This window comes from Anopheles gambiae, chromosome 2 (genome assembly GCF_943734735.2).
Source record: "Anopheles gambiae chromosome 2, idAnoGambNW_F1_1, whole genome shotgun sequence".
NCBI classification, from domain to species: Eukaryota; Metazoa; Arthropoda; class Insecta; order Diptera; family Culicidae; genus Anopheles; species Anopheles gambiae.
This window is the reverse complement of record NC_064601.1, coordinates 87565200-87582490: the sequence shown is the minus strand read 5'-3', so window position 1 is coordinate 87582490 and position 17291 is coordinate 87565200. Positions and strand designations below refer to the sequence as shown.

General features: G+C 45.3%; 2 protein-coding genes across 11 annotated transcripts in view; both read left to right on the top strand.

Annotated features, from left to right (window-relative positions):
* LOC1276357 (G-protein coupled receptor 52) overlaps positions 1–8788 on the top strand; it is a 47720-nt gene extending 38932 nt beyond the window's left edge. For all 5 annotated transcript variants that reach the window (XM_061641543.1, XM_061641542.1, XM_061641544.1 and 2 more), the window contains one exon: positions 2680–8788. In XM_061641543.1, coding sequence (XP_061497527.1) covers positions 2680–3256 — 577 coding nt within the window. In that variant the 3' untranslated portion in view covers positions 3257–8788. The remainder of the gene's footprint in view (positions 1–2679) is intronic.
* A 497-nt stretch (positions 8789–9285) lies between these two features.
* LOC1276356 (PAN2-PAN3 deadenylation complex subunit PAN3) overlaps positions 9286–17291 on the top strand; it is a 15988-nt gene continuing 7982 nt past the window's right edge. Inside the window, exons 1-5 of one of the 6 annotated variants that reach the window (XM_061641412.1) lie at positions 9286–9441; positions 12184–12986; positions 16606–16687; positions 16773–16865; positions 16955–17276. In XM_061641412.1, the coding sequence (XP_061497396.1) occupies positions 16622–16687; positions 16773–16865; positions 16955–17276 (481 nt within the window). In that variant the 5' untranslated portion in view covers positions 9286–9441; positions 12184–12986; positions 16606–16621. Of the gene's footprint in view, positions 9530–10038; positions 10177–11401; positions 11889–11910; positions 11989–12180; positions 12987–16605; positions 16688–16772; positions 16866–16954; positions 17277–17291 lie in introns of those variants that run through there. The other 5 variants (XM_061641414.1, XM_061641417.1, XM_061641413.1 and 2 more) reach the window with 5 other exon arrangements.

The window sequence follows — 17291 nt, the reverse complement described above, 5'->3', positions numbered from 1 at the left end:
TTTGGTTGAAGTAATGCTTGACTGAAGTTGATTTTCTCACACAATTTGTGCAATGTGTTATCTCTACTTTGTTAAAGAACTTTTGTTAACAGTTTTGTAATCTCGTTGCGTTACACTTCTTCTAAAAAACTTCAACTTGTTTTTTGAATGTTGGTTGGTTGGAAAATGTATTTCCTCTTCTTCTTGTTTTTGTTGTTACAATCTCTCTTTATACCTTGTTAGTTTTTCCATTTTTCCGAAACATTGTTTTTGTATTTTTCTGTTATCTCTCTCTCTATCCCATCTCCCGCCCTCTCCGTATCATCCATGTTTGAGCCGTATCTTATTCTATCTTTCTCTTTCTCTCGTTCCGTTTTTCCCATGATTGTACATCCTCGGTCGGGTCCGTCCCCTCTGGATGGCACACTAAAACCCACTCCAATTTATGGCATCCCCTTTATGGCAACGCATGGCGGTTGCGGTTTTGATGCGCGACACACTCCACCAACTTGCGCAACTCCCAACTGCACAACCGATCGCGTACATGCGATTGTGGCCTGTTGTACACACTGATAAACACACACACACACATGCGCCCGCACACACACACACACACGCATTTACACACTTACATGTACATCCTCCCTTGATCACCTTTCCCACGTACACCACCGACAAAATCGAATAATCGAACTAATGAAACTAATGCAAAACTAATACTGTGGAATGCTCTGGCCATTACTTTTAAAATTTTGTGCGAGTATATGTGTGTGTATGTGGGCATGTGAGAGTGTGTATGTGTGAGCGTGTGTGTGTGTGTGTGTGGGTGGGTGGGTGTGTGTGTATGTGTGCATTTGTGCGTGGGGAGGGTGCACACGGGAGAGAGAAAATGAAAGAACGGAACGGAAAAACCCTTTATTGATCGATGTTTGTTCGTGTGTGATGTTCTACTCCCCCCTTCAATACTAATACTAATATCTAGGAATGGAAGGTTTGAATACTTTAGCCAGTTGAATACTTTCCCTATATATATAAATATTTTATTTTTATAAAATGAGCTCCTCCCCGCCCAGTTTGGTTTCCTGTTTTAGCAAACTATCCCTGTATCTTTGGTAAACTTGGTTTCCTTTCTTTTCTTAATGCGGTCTATTTTGGACATTGCAATTCCTTTGCTTTTGTAGCACTTGTTTTGCTACTTATCGAAGAAGAAAAAACAATTAGTACATTGCACCATTCCCTTATCATTTCGCTGTACAAAGAAGTAGAGCTATATTGGTTTAGATATTGTTTTATGTATTATTTAAATAGTTTTCCTTTCGATCCGTTGGGTAGTCCGCACCATCGCAGTAGAGGTTAACGTAGATAGTATTCTTAGTTCCTTGCAAAATTTAGTAATCCAGCACGACCAATTGCACTATGGATACATTTCTAGATCTGTTAAACTCTCATCAACACACCTGTTTAATATATTTACCTTATTTTATCTTAATGATTTACTCATTACTTATTTACCTTGTTTATATACATATGTTTCAACATAAAATATTCAACGAATTAGTGTACAAAATGTTTAAAAATCCTAAATGAAAATCATTCGCCGTTTCACATAAATCCCAGTACAGTAGAGATTGACTAATTTTGTATTAAAATACAATGCCAATGAAGCTGAAACTCCATTAGTGAGTCTCTACTGTATTTGTAGTAACTCATACGGAGGCGCCCTCTATTAGCAACGCGCGATACTATCCTAAGTGTTAATGCTGATAAAAAAATCCCTAAAAATTATGTTTCTTCATCATTATGACTAGAAACAATACATTTTTATACACTCTGTTACAACAATCCGCTCTCCATCAACCATCTTGCCCGTTACCCCTTTTCTTGAGCGACCTCATACCCCCTCCTATATATGTTCTACACTCTTTCTGTTTAGCAAAAGTGATACAACTTCGCACCACTGCTTAGTTTGTAGAGGTAGTTAATTGTTCCCCTGTCACGCCGCACCCTGGCACGTGCACGACCCCCCATCCCCTCCGCAGGGCGCAAGCCGTTTGCGTTCCACGTAAACGCTGTAAACCACACACGCAGCTTGGCCGCGTGCGCTATCGTTGCGCTGTTGTCGTGTTTGTAGTTGCGCTGCGTAGATGTTTTTTTTTTTGTTTCCAATTGTGCCGTACACACCCTCGGCCCCCTCTCAGCCGCCCATACACAACCCTCTGCCACCACTTAACTACTGCCACCTGTTACGCCACGTGGGACGGGGGTTTGACAACGCTTCCTTGTGTTTTCTTCTTCATTTGTTTCTCCTTTTGTTTTGTGTTTGCATTCTTTACCGTATCTCTCTGTATGATAAGCCTTATGCTGCGTATTTTGCGTTATTCCTTAATCCGTAATTACCGTATTCGTATTCGGGATTAATGCCTAGACGCTTGGTTGGAAGCGAGGCCAGCCCGAACAGAGCGTACTAACGGATCGAAATCCTCTCTCTCTTTTTCTCTCTCTTTCTTTCTCTCTCTGTTTCTCTCTGTCTCTCTCTCTCTGTCTCTTTTTCGTTTTCCTTTCGCTTTTTTTCTTCACCCACTTGCTCGCTCTCTGTCTGACCCGTAACAACCCCTCCCCTACCTACCCCAACTCACCCTCCCCCATCCCCTGTCCCTTCACTTCTCCCCTCCCATCCAACCCACCGATTTCCCGATAAAGATGCCAATGCTGGATGGCGTTCACGTGGATCTCGGCAGCCATGCTTTGCTGTCCACCGCTGCTCGGCTACAACGAGGCCAACTACAGTAAAACCACCAACATCTGTATGCTCGAGTGGGGCAACATGGCGGCTTATAGCGCAACGCTGGCAATCCTAGTCCTGGGGCCGAGTGTCATCTCGATCGTCTACAACTACGGCTACATCTTCACGATGATGCGCAAAGTGCGATCGGGTGCACCGATCCACGATAAGGAGTACGCCACGGCGCTCGCCGAGAACCTAGCGAACCCCAGTCACTGCATGTCGTTCGCATTGGTGTTTTCCTTCTGGATCTCGTGGGCACCGTACATTGGGTTGCGCATCTACGAGCTGGTGTCCGGGGAGACGATCGACAATCCGCTGCTGCACTTCGGCGCCGTCTGGATCGGCATCCTCAACTCGTTCTGGAAGATCATCATCATGACGAGCATGTCGCAGCAGTTCCGGCTGCTGGTGCGGCTCCTCTTCCTCACGATCTGCTGCAAGACGAAGGGCCGGCTGCAGGCGGAGCTGATCGGGCTGGATCCGGACGACTAAGGCGGGAAGGACTGCACAGACGGACGGATGGACTTCACAAACACGCGCACTGCTCTGGTCAGCCGGTGAGCACGATTCCGGAGAGTTGAATCGAACGATCGTACAATCAACTTTACTTACACACACACACATACACACACAGATACAAACACTTTGTGCTATTAAACTGTACCGACCCGAACCCGGGACAGTCCCAGAGGAGTAGGGTTAATAAGGGAGTTAGGGTAGTTGGCAGCGAACTCAAAAGAGAGAACAAAAAAAAAACCACGCGCTTTTTATTCGGCAGGGTTAGAGCAAGATAGTTCCCGGCGTACAATTACCACTCAAGCGAAACCATCGACAGCAAACTGCACTACTACTACTACTACTAATACTGCTATTGCTACTATCGACTACTACTTCTACCACTAAGAAGAGCGCTGACTTAGGCCGCCGTTAGACAGCGATGGCAAACATTGTATCTTATTCTCCCTTATATACCGCCCGCGCCATATAGCCGTACTCCTCTTATACACAGTATAAACGTGCGTGTTTACAGGTTATCCCGTTTTACTTCAATCGATAGGCCGTAGAAAGCGCCGCTATAAAGCTGCATTAACTTCTAGCTCCTAAGAAGGCGGGAGCAGATCTGACAGCTAGTAGCCTAGTACACTATGCACCTGCTACTGCTGCTGCACCCACTTTGTCGCGTGCCTGTCTCTCGGGTAGTGTCTCTAGGCGCGGTAGACTCAATTACATTGCTACAAAACTGTGGGCTGTGTATGTGTGTTTGTGGGAGAAAGGCGCATAATGATTGGAGAAAAAAAAAACCTATTCCCCCCATTAGAACCTTTTGAACAATCAATCAATTTGTCTCGAATAGATCTTTCAATGTTTGTGTGCTGTTTGTTGGGCGAACGTTGCGCTCTAAGCTAGTACTGTGCAGACCGTTCGTGTTGGAGAGGCATGAAAGAATGCAACAAACTAACCTTTTGAGTGAGACAGCAAGACGAGCTGCTGCGATGTTTCTTTCTCCACGTGCGTTGCGTTCCAGCAGTACGATGGATAGAGCGAGAGAGAGAGAGAGAGAGAGGACTTCAGCATATGAAGGTTCCGGTACTTAAGCAAACACACTATTTCAGGGCTCACCAATAACCGATACATACTGTGGATCGAATTCATACGCTATCGGAATCAATATACAAGGGAGAGAAGGTGAACAAGAAGAAGAAGAAAAACACACCGAAACTGCATCAGTAAAGTAGCGCAAAGCGACTACAGTTAGATGATAAAATATTTGCAAACCATGCCAAAAAGCTAAGATGGAAGATGGTATAAACTATCAAACAAACTAGCGATACAGCAGGCGTGACAGAAGGACAGGGTTAGGAAGTAACGCATCAGGCCGCTACCACTAGCAAGCAAGCAAGCAGCGCTTACTACTGCACACGCTTGCAAACAAAAAGAGAGCCAAAAAGCCGTACATAGACAGCCGCAAGCCGAAATCCAAGGCGTATAGAGATTGTAGGTACGCCAGCCTGTCAGCAGTTTCACGTGTATGGTTATATTTTCTAGATTTTTAAACGAGTGAGACTAAACCAATGTAAAAGTAAAAGTAAACGAAACAAAACACACTATTTGCACGCATCGCAAAGGAATGCTTGCAATTGCAACACACACACACACAGGCAAGTGCAAATATAGAGAGAAAGAGAGAAACGAAACATATAAACAAACAAAACAGAAAAGGGAAGAAAGACGTAAGCAAACAAACAAACAAAAAACAGTAAGTGTGCATGTTTAATCTTTAATAAATGAAAACAAAATATTATAATAGTAGACAGCGAATGGCGAAAGAGAAACTTGTTAAACGAAATGCAAAACAAAACAGTAGCCAACTGAACCAGCTAATCGCGCAGGATTGGATTGTTTGCTCCGAATCGCATGCTGGAGCAGTGTATGAAACTAAATGTGCGATCTCATCGTTAGAGCAGATCAGTTTGGTTTTCGACAGCTCATCCCACATTTTTCGGAGACAGGGCGTTGTGAGTCCTGTTCTCCTCCCCACATCGAAGCAATAATACCCCACCATTAGGCGGCCCCACACAATTCCTTCCCTCTCCCACCCGTGCCCATTGTTATTCGTTAGTAGACCGGCTGCTTTGTTTTTGGGGGGAGACTGCGTAATTATCTATTGCCAGGTTATGCCAGTCTCCAGACAATGGGAAACGATGCAAAAGTCTAACCTGTTTTGTTAGCCACTACTTATGTACATAGGGAAACACTTTCGCTGTCTGTTTGTTAGTAGCGTTTGGGCTAGACACCGTAGAATTTTGCTGTTAAGTTGGAATATTGTGCAAAGAGAAGAGCGTTTTAATATTCACGTTAGACTCTCTTTTGTCCTGATTATTAATGTGAATGCTTAATTTTTTATTCTAAATCAACTTAAACAGTCGCGGAACAACAACGAACCTTTTCGGTCCCGGGTCAAACTACTAGCAAAGCTTTCGTTTTTTTCCTCCCAAAAAAATAGAAACAACCTTTGTGCAAAATCAATACAGTGGCATGATGAACTAGACACCACATAAGTCGGCAAAAGAATAGGCTAATAATTATTTAATCGTAAGTTCGTTAACATTTCGTACAAACGTTTGTTCGATGCTCTTAGTAGTCGTTACCAGAAAAAGAAAAACAAAAAAACCCGGAGATGCGAAACGAGTACATAAGTGAAAAATAGAACACCAGAATTACGAAACGACGCAAACACACAGGTAAAAGCTGGAATAAAAGTTAAATAAAACAAAGTTAATAAGCTAACTTAGGCAAGCTAATAGGGACAGGGAAAATGGAGCAGCGCATTAAGCCGTACTGCAATAAGTAATGATACACAGAAGTAAACGTAAGCAAGTAATCGAGTTTAGTATGGTACGGTAGCGTAAAACAGGAAGGACGGTCTCGATCGGTGGTTTAACGTCGCGGGTACGAACACGGGCACGGGAACTAATCTTAAGAATGCAGGAAAAGTAACAGTAATGACACTGAAAAAGAAGAAAAAGAAAAACAGGGACATTTCCTTAGCAAATGGTTCAATCATTCCTTTAACATTTGTTTGTAAGAAGCAGCCGCAGCAGCAGCAGCAGCAGTTAGAGAAAAAAGGGCGCAAAGGAGTGTGAGTTTTGACACAATACCTCCACAATGGATCCTCCTTGCGTGTGATCGACCGCGAACAGCACTGGTGCACTGGATCCAATAATGTCCTTCCATGCGATCACTAGCCAGTTCTACTAATAATGTTACGTTTAAAACCACAGCTACTATGACTATTACTACTACTACTACTACAGCTACATCTACACCTGTCTTAGCCCAACTTTGAATTGTGCACAGAAAGGTGCCGAAGTAATGTATCAGTCAGACACACACTCACACACACTAGTGCCCTTTTCCGCTCGGCCCACTACTTAATTCGGGAGCAAGCAATACCAAAAAGCTTCCCTCCCTAGCCAGTCCCCGCGCCCCATTAACCAGTCTGTACTATCATGGTTTTGGCATATATGTTTCCATAAGGCCTACATACACACCGAACTAACACATGCACAGACACACACACACGTACATAATTACCATGTAATCCAGGGTAGCAAAAAGATGTAGGGATGCTATTTCCCGTGCAAGTCCCGTGAAATTCGTCACACGCGCGTGTAACGCCTCTCCTGGCGCCACGGCGTGTTTGTTTAGATTAGCAACTCTTTATCAGAGATCAAACATGGTTGTTGAAACGGTAAGGTAAATGGAATAACGAAACTGCCCCCAAGTGATGGCGAACGTTTGTTTTTCGGTGTGAGTTGCCAGCATGTCAAAACTATTTCCTTCGAAACGGGGTAAAGCGTAACGCCCAGATAGAAACCAAAGCAACGTACTTGGCGAGTGACGAGCAGGAGGTGATCTTAATTTACTAAAACATGTATGAACCCTTTTAACGATCCTTACTACAACAAGCGGTACGGTTGTTGCTTCATCACCGTGTCTCTGATCGCTCTGATCAAGATTTCACCCCTCCGGAGTAAATCGATTTTAAGCTATACTTCTTTCACACACTGCGCAACACTAGCTGATAGTAGCGGGAGCTGATATAGGGAAGAAGACAAAAAGATAGAGCTACGTTTTAAACGACTTGCAAAAACAGTAACAAGATCCGTGTAATCTCACATAAACAAAATCACATCTTTTTAAGAACAAACTTACACCGCTACTGAAATTCAAATCCAAATATAACCGTTACAATGCGTTACACTCCGATACGCGTTACAGTCTAAGTAGCCCGCCAATTCAGGGGAGTCTAAACCGTTGCTTGTAGTGTACGGAAACGTTGTTCAATCCAGGATTAGGCTTATTAGGTCGGTGGTTTAGTACGGTCTGTGAGCGAAGCGAGTGCCGAAAAACCGAAAATGAAAAAAAGTGTGGTTGTGTGGTTTTACTTCTACTACATTTTCCACCCCGTTGTCACGTGTTACCCCGTACAGCAAAGGCACACCAGCCCGTGCCGTGGATGAGTGTGTGTGCGTGTGTGCGTGCACAGGGGCTGTATGTAATTCCATATTTCGCTTCGGTCGTAGACTAGTGTTCACTAACAAACAAATACACAGTGATGGAGAGAGAGATAGAGAGAGAGCACGGTTGGTCGTGATGACTCCCGTTCACGTTTAGTACATGTATGCGCATATACCTTAGTCAGGTTAATAGAATTGCTCAGCTCTGAGTGGACGGATTGGGACGCGTTTCGGGCGAACTTTCTCAATTTTTCTCTCTCACACTCGATGGATGACGCTATAAAGTCGAACATTTAATCTTATTGGCTATTGATACGTGTAAACAGGCAAACAGAAAACAGTTTCAGTAGTACTTGCGGCTAAGCTTAGTGCAAACAAACACACACACAAAACAGAAAGCAAACCAACCGTTGCTTGAATTTGACGAACGAATTTAATCGATACGTTTCACGGGATATTTATCTGTTTGGTATGTTTTATTTGTTTCGTTAGATTTTTTTTTCAAGAGTTAATAAGAGTTTAACAAAAGTTTTAGATGGTTAACATATTCAGTTATTTTACTAGACAATTTATCAGCTTTTTATTCAAATTTAAAAGACCTTATTTTCATCAATACTTCAAAACAATTGTTCTATTTTATAATTTATTTACACAATACTTTATATTATCTTTCTTTGTTTATTCGTTACAAACACGACTGCACTTGCCGGTCATAAAAAGGCGTGAGCACATAGGACAACTAGTTATACATGGAGAGACAAAAAAAAACAACAAAACTATGTACAAGGCGCAAGTGAAGGCTACCGGAACAAAATGCAAACCAAAACCACACATGTACACACACTTTGTAGAAGCTTCCGTATATAATCAATTAAACAAAAATGTGGGAAATAAAACTACAGCATTGTAGCATTCGCAGCCGGCAGCAAAGAGACGTAACATGTAATTCACGAAGAAGAACAAAAAAAAACATTAGAATATTTGCAAACTGGCTGTTCCATCATAGCGTGAATGAAAACGATTAAGAAGTAAAAACAAAAGAAACTTAGAAAGAAATGTGTGACGAATGATGTCCAGATTTTTTAATTTATAATAAACCATTTCCAAATAAAAAAAAAAAGAAAATGCATCTTTTGCAACGGTTCTTTTTTTCTCCCCGAAAGGGTATTTAGATATCACACAACGCGTTAATTTTACAAGAGGATTATCATGCTATATGAATGAATGTGGGCAATTTCCAAATAACGGCCACAATTTAAAAACCTAAATTATCAAAAATAACCTTTCCCACTGCCAGCAAAATATCCCATCCATCAGCTGAACGTCAAACGTCAGACCTGCAACACGGCACCATAAACGCACCGAAGCAACAAACTTTTTTTTGCGAGAGAGCGAATTGGCTCGCGTTTTTCTCTCAGCACGGTTCAAGGGCAAGCGAGATGGCCGCAGCAGGAGGCGGCTGCACGAGCGAGACAACCAGCTCAGCTGCCAACTGACAGGTCGCGTCGCACACACGCACGCACGCATACACATTGCTAAAGCTGAAACGGTGATCCGCTTTGCCAAACAAGTCGTGCATTATTTTGGTGTGTGCGCCAGACAAACTAGCAGCTCTCCGGATGTGCAGCTTCTTTTTTTGCTGCGCGATCGAAAATGGTGAGCGTTTCGGGAAAACCGTGACCATCGAATTGTGTGTGTGTGTGTGTGTGTGTGTGTTTGTGATGATTTTCCATGCCCGCTAAACGTACGCGTCCCACGGTGGAAAGTGTTTTAATTTCCCCAGCCCTTCAGTACAGTGGCATTCAGCAGCAAAAGCAACGAAAACGAACGAAAAACGAAGGGGTGGAAAGGAACGTGCACAACGCGACCGTCGATGTGTGTGTGTGTGCGTGGTTTGCGTGTCCTTGTGGTGCGAGAGAGTGTGTTTCTTTTTTTTTTCGGGTCAAAGTGATTTTGTTGTGTTGTGCTGTGGCAAGAAGCGTCGTCTCACGCATTCTCACTGTGTTCGTGGGGGGGGGGGGTAATGTGTACGCAAAGACTGGTGGAAAGGTACTAGCGGTGGTGTGTTCATGTGTGCGTGTGTGCGTGTGATGTTGTACAAGGGCGCACAAGGAGGACGCACCGTCGAAAGTGCGAAGTAGCAACGACGCACTAAAATACATGGCCAACCAGCAGCACAACACAACAAAAATACACACACACACACACACACACACACACACACACACACACACACACACACAGCTCAACACCGTTGCAGGAGGTCTCGGTCTGCGCGCGTGTGCTCGCATGTGTATGTGTGTGTGTGTGTGTCAACGGACGTGTTTTTGTTGTTGTTGTTTTGCCTTCATCTTTTCCTCCAGCCACAATTCGCGTTCTTTTCCGTGTTGGGTCTGTTTTCGTTTCGAATTGCGTAGCGGTTTCAGCTCTCTCACGGGGCCTACCGTGTGTCTGCGTGTGTGTGCGTGTATGTGCTTCGAATGGCCGTCGAAAGTGAATAGCTTGCGAGAAAAGCGAAACATAGCAACACGGGCCTCTGGGTACACGGCCTGCTACGATGGACGTTTCAAGTTCTTCCTCCATGCAGCAAAGGTTCCATGGCGTACATGGGGAGAAAAGCAGTGGTTACTCTTTCCGCCGGTGTGTGTGTGTGTGTGTATGTTTCACCAGCCAGCCATGTTGAGAAGTACGGCGACTAACTGACAACATATTGTTCCGGTTGTGGGTTTTTTTTGCCGTTGTTTGCCGTTGCTAAATTTGTCCTTTTCCGTTGCCCCGTCGAAGCAATAGAGAACGTCTTTCTCGTTCAAACAATGGCGCTGTGCTCGTGCGTGTGCGTGCGCTTAGCGTGTGTGTGTGTGTGTGGGTTGGAGGTGTGCGCTCCAACTGGTGTGTGTGTGTGTATTTTCCAAATCGGTAGAAACGAGGGGATGTTGGGAAAGTTCTATACCCCCTCCCCTCAACGAACACGGTAACAACGGGCCGGGAAAGGGACAGCAGCGTCAGGTTGTGATTGTTGCATTTTTCCTTTACCATGGAACAAACCAACACACACACGCACACACACCGCAGGCAGGCGAATTGATTTGCGCGTGAAAGATGAAGAAGAGGCCGCAAAGCAACAAAATACTGCGTTTCAAAATTTTGGCCCCATACCTTTTGGGTGGTGGGATTGGACCAAGAAATGACCCTGCCGCTAGTGCTGGAAAGGAGGGTGTAAAGGCGGAGCGGCAAAGGGATGAATGTTTTCTTCTTTTTGCTCTTGCCATATAGTCGGTTGGTGTGATTTCTTATCGCGCGAGGCAAGGAGAGCCGGACGGGGTTGTTTACAACACACATACACCCCCTCGCTCACACACCTCATTTTCCTCCTTCCTCCTTCTCCTCCTCTTACTCCTCGTCCGGCACCACCGGCCACCCTCTCCGCAAGCGATTAAAATGGTCTCTTTATTGCCCCCCCCCCCCCCCCCCCTTGATTGCTGCTGCTGCTGTGCTGCTTGTGTGTGTTACCACCTGTTGGCGAGGGGGGTTGGTTGAAAAAGCCCACAGAAAAAAAATGGACAAATTTCCACCCACACGAGATTGGGCAATGATGGCTTCGAGGGTCAAAATGGAGTGAAGTCGGCATTAATTAATTTCAGAACGAACCCATTACTCTTTCGCTCGGTGCAATACTCTGCAATGGGGGATGAAAAAAGTGCAGTGAACGCGGATGCCCTCTCTCTTTCTCTCTCCCTCCCTATCTCTTTCTCTTTTTCTCTGTCCCATTCTCTCGTACTCGCTTTCTCTCACACATCTCGCCTACTGCCGTTTGGTTGATGATTGAAAAGCATCATCACAATATTGTGCTGTACCGTGGTGTTGTTGTTGGTTGTGTTGGGTTGGAGAAGGTGCTGACGGAGGAAATATTGGCGAACGATAGTGTGTGCGTGTGTGTGAAAGAGAGCAACTGTTTGTGGGGTGAAGGGGGTTACTTTTGGTTTGTGTGTGTGTGTGCGTGTCCGTGTGCCCGAAAGATGGATGAAAGTGGCGAAAGAAAATGCTCTCATCACATCCTTCTTTCCACCCGGGGAACTGATCGCGTCAAGAAGGATCGCTTAAAAGTACCGTTGTTTTTCAGTTTCTTTATTGTTTTTGATTTGGTGGTTTAGAAAAAAAAAATTACAGTATGCTACATTATTGTCAGCTGAGCTGTGCGTTAATGTGCGTGTGTGATATTTTGCACCTAAATTGTTGTTCTACTCGCTTCCTCCCTTTGTTTGGAACTTTCTCCCACGTTGATGTGCTGATGTGAAATTTTCTACCGTGCTTATTCTTTTTTTTAAATTATTATTCATCCTTTTTGTTCACCTTTTTTCCATGTTTCCATCGCCGCTGTGTTTTGTGTTGTGAAAGCAGTGAAGCACGATCAAGCAGCGATTTAGCGCCACGAAACTTATAAACGACGACGAAAGGTGTATGTTTGTGTGTGTCTCTCTCTCTCTATGTGTTTGTGAGTGCATATGTTTCGAGCGTGAGTGAGAGAAAGAAAGTTTTGGCAATATCAAAAGAAAAAGAAGAAGAAGAGCAACCTTTCTTCACCCCCTCCATCATCGCCATCTCCACGGGGGCGCCACACGGTGTGTGTGTGTGTGTTGTTTGTCGGTCGATGAGGAGGAGACCGAGGCGAGCCAGAAGTGAAGTGAGAGCAACGTGAGAGAAAGCATCGCCGCCGCCGCCGCCACCGCAACAGCGAATTAGGTGTACTGTTGCCGAAAGGGAAGGGAAAGCAAGAGGTGTGAGGGGGAAACCAGCCCGCGGCACACGCCTGTCGCACGGCGGCGTGTGTGTGTGTGAAACGTGGAGGGCAAAACCGCTACTAACAGCGCCCCACCGCACCGTGTGTACGACCTGCTGCCACCCACCACCCTCAAAATCGCGACCGCCCCCTGTCCCACGCTCTCCGTCCCTTCCCTGGGCACAGAGGTGGTACCGACGAAACCAGACGAACTGGAACAAGCGGGGACAGCAGGCCGCGAGCGAGCGAGCAAAATCTACACTCCCCGCTACACCCCTCTCCACCTACACACCGCCCAGCCCGTGTGCCCCGTGGCCGATCGTGCACGGGCGGCGATCGTCGCGCCACCCTTCCCTCTGCAAGCGCGGCGCGAGTCAGCGAAGAAGCAGTGGCCAAGAAGTGAACTATAACGAAACACACTCAGGTATGGTTTTGTACATTGACCTTGTTTCATACGCCGTCACTTGGACGCACAAACATTTACACACACACACACACTGATGCATAGAAATCGTTTCTCGTGTAGTGTGGGGCCGCCGTCGTGGTGTGGTACGTTTCTTGTTGTGTGTGGTATGCACAACGACACACACGGCCCCACAGCCATGCTCGCAGTTGAACCTTGCCACTGACTGCACCATGCGCTCGGAAATAGCACCAAGAGGGACATTAAGCGGGGGTTTATTCTCGCACTTCGAAGAGCCTGCATTTTGATGTGTTTTGAGAGGTGCTGAAAAGTGAGGGTCAATTTTGCCTTCTTAGTACGTTGGACGGAATTATTTTCAAAAACCATTAGTGACCTGCACAAGAAGAGAACTGCAGTGAATTCATTGATAGGTTTAAAGTTTACTGGTGTTGTAGCTAGGAGTTCCCATAGCTGTTGAACACTTTATTGACTCTTTTTTCCGTGAAATGAACTAAAATGTAATAAGAATTGGTCGCTATAGCACCCTTGTTGGACAAATCCAACAGGAATTTCCAAGGATCCTCCAAATAGGGTGCCATAGAGTCCAATTTCCATCATGGGAAGTTCACTTCCAATAAGAAAGAGTCAAGGAAGTATCCCACAACTATGAGAACCCCTGAAAATCCCTGTAAGTGTTCTACTTTTTAAGCACAATCCAGTCCCACTGTAGGTTTGGGTTAATGTTGACCTATGGCTTATTTGAAAATTGATACAATTTCAATCATTTCACTAGTACGCGGTCCGGATAGCCTATTCTATGCCCCTGAAAAGCCGGACAGAATCGATTCCCATCCAGATCCTCCTCATGTGTAGCAAAAGACTGCAACTTATCTTTATACTTGACAGTCTGAACTCACTAGCTGAACTTCTATTACCTGCCAAACAGCAACAGAATTTGTGCTTTTGTGCATGAGAGCGCTCCCGTGGTACAGTCATCTAATTGTTCGACTTTATAGTAACATGCCCGTCATGGTTTCAAGCCTCATATGGACCGTCCCCCCGTAGTCCTTGCTACGTGATGCTCTGAAAAAGTCTCGAAAGGCTGGGCATAGGCCAGAGCATGTCCATGTACGATTTTACGCCATTAGAAGAACCTTTTTTTGTGCAATTTTTTTTCCATACTGTTTTCATTCCAAGTACCATGTTTTTAATTGAACTGTTTTAGCAAACAATCGAGCGTTCAATTAAAGGGCATGCCAACTAGAAAACGTCTTATCACGAAAGTCTGCATTGGCAGGTATGATCGCGAAGATCGTTATATGAAAAAACGGATTTTCTGCATTTTTGCGCTATAAAAGATCATCGTAATTTAAATAGTAACAATATCTGGGGTTTCTCTCGTCATATAATCAGTGGCACGTGAGGAAATGTTTGATTTTTATCTTACTTTGAACATTATTCTCAGCAAATATGGTTGCCAAACTTCAATCAGTCTTTCCATCATACTATTTTTATTCATTGCACATTTCTTCACAAAAGCGCACCATTATCAAATCACTTAATTTCCGTTCAACAATCCATGGGATCAAATGTACTCTCCGAAGTACAATAAGTTCCAAAGGCCTGCTAGTAGAGCCTGCTTGCTTAACATACAACACTTTTTCTCCTTTTTTGCTTGCATTTTTGGTTTAGTTATGAAAATTGAAAACTAAACTAACTTTTCGAACTAGTTTTACGACGCTGGAAGACATTTTGGCGGCCGAAAATGGAGTCGCAAAGTGGTCGATATGTTAACATTTTTTGGTATTACTAGAGCATATTAAAACGACAATTTTATCGAAACAAAAATAAACTTGAACACGATTTAACCTCGTTGTACTTAAAAAAGGAAAAGTTTACTACCCATATGACCACCGACTGACCCATAGTGCACTGTCAGCTGCTCATGCGTCACGTACGCTCCGCTTCCTTGGTCGCGTTTGTTTGTTGTTTACATTTTACGACAGAAGCGAAGGGCTGCTAGAACGATCAAAAACACCTCTTTGTATACAGTGCTGTGATTGTGTGTGTGTGTGCGTGTCCGTGAGATTGTAGCGTGGAGCGCGAAGGGTTGATTTTATTTCACGGAAAGAGAACGCAAACAAAAATGGCTGCCGTCGGCGCGTGTGTGCCAGCCACCGGTTGGGGGAGGACACACGAAACCCCGAATTCGTCATTCCGTCGTCCGTTCGAGATGCCCGTTTGCTGGAAAACATAAATGAGCCAAGAAGGTGTTCAATTAGAAGAGAGCGGGGGAAAAAAGGACAACGTGTTGACAGTGCACTTTTAATAATAGTTTCATTCGCAGGAAAAAGTAAACAAGCAAAAAGAATCATTTCATTAGTGCGAAATTGTTCCACTTTGCGACCGTATATTGAACCAGATTCTGATTGAGCACACACCTTTTTGCCGGACCTGTTTCCCAGCGAAAACACAATCAACCGGCGCTGTTTTTGCAGTGTGGCGTGGTAGTCCGTGTGTTCCTTCCGTCTAATGATATCGCCCCTTTTTTCTTGGCTAATTAATGGATTTAAGCCAACGTGCCGAGAGCGAGAAAGAGAGAGAGACGCAAAGCGATTGAATGCGTTGTTTCGGCCCATTGTTTGCTGACGCTGGCCAGGAGGGTTAAACGCTCCAACGAGAACCCCCAGATGTTGGGAATGGTGGTGCAACAGCAGTGTTTATATGCTGTTAGGGAGTCTTCGCGACTATCTACCCACATATTGATCCTGTTTTTGCTCTGCTCCCAGTTCGCTCCGTCCATTTGCTGCAACATAACCAAACGCGTGGGATGCATAAATCTGGGCGTCCTTTGAGCGGGGCACGCCACCTACGCGCCTACCTCACAAAGTCACAACAATGTGTGTTCATTTCGTGTCTATTATTGGAGGGCAAAATGGAGCTTGTATGCGTAGGCTTGTTCCACAGCACACGAGATGAGGCTTCGGTTTCGGTGGCAGAGAGCTTTGAAGCTCCCGGTTACACCGTCACCCTCGCCCCAAAACCCGAATGGCAAAATGTAGAGCGACAACATCGTAGTAACCGTTGAAGCATCCGCCGTCACTACCACCAGCAGCTGCGGCGGTGACCGACATTCTCTTTTTTTGGTTTACCTTTTTTCGCACCGCTTTTGGCGATGGGCACGGTTTTGTCAGCAGCTGCTGCACCTGCCGGTTATGTCTTTCGGGGTAGCGTTTTGTGCCTCAAATTCAGCTCACACCACGTGAGGGATAAAGCCTCTATGTTCTCCGCTTTAGAGGATTTAGGAAAATCATTGTCATCTAGGCTTTCATGAACACGAATATGAAGATCTTCTGCTGACGAACTTAGAAGGGGCTAAAGATCTGATGCAATTAATGGCTTTACCAAACACAGCTTGTCATCAGATCTTCCAAGCATGTCGGCGTTGGTGAGGCTGCTCTTGTCCAGAGAATCAGACACCAGATGTGTGAGCTAGTAAATGATACGACCGCATCTGAGGGGAAGTGAGGTTATTCCACATCTGTAAACGATATTAAGCTATCTTGACATCTGTTTCACTTCCGTCCCATATTTAATGTTTCTCTATTTTCCTCCCTTTCGCTCTCGCCCCTCACCGTAGGTTCTCGCCGTGGACTATGGATCCAATATTCTTTTCTCCCTCCAATGGAGTTCCTTCAGAGAGCAAGCTGGCAACGTACATGGTAAGTAAGACTAGACATCAAACACACTACACACACACAGGAAGTTAACTAAATTCCTATTCCATCGATCGTATCTGTCCTCCAGAGTCGTCAAAACGGAACGACTGCCGCGTACGGACTGCCGATGGGTCTCTCCAAGATAACGCTCGATTCTCCCATATCGCTCAAAAAAACACAGGCAAGTATAGATCGTAGTAGCCTCGGAGACGGGTTTGTTTGCTAAATATTTTCCTCTAACTTGCTGCTTCGCTTCGCTTCCACCACCAGGTGACACCACAGTCGCCCGAATTCATTCCAAACAATCGACTGAGCACGTCCTCGTCGCCGAACTTTTACTCGTCCTACTCGATACTTAGCAGCAGCAATGGCAGCGCCGGCAGCAACGGCAGTACGGCCGCTGTCGCCGCCCAACCGCCGTCCCAGCAGGCCACCGTCGTACCGGCGGCGGTGCTGTCCTCGGTAGTGAAGAGCGGCGGGGTCGTCACCAACGGTGGCTACGTTGGGCCGGGTGGCGGCGGCCCCGTACCGGGCAACATACTGGCCGGTGCACTGAGCAGCACATCCGCCTTTGCGGTCACACCGATCAAGGGTAAGTAAGAGTGGG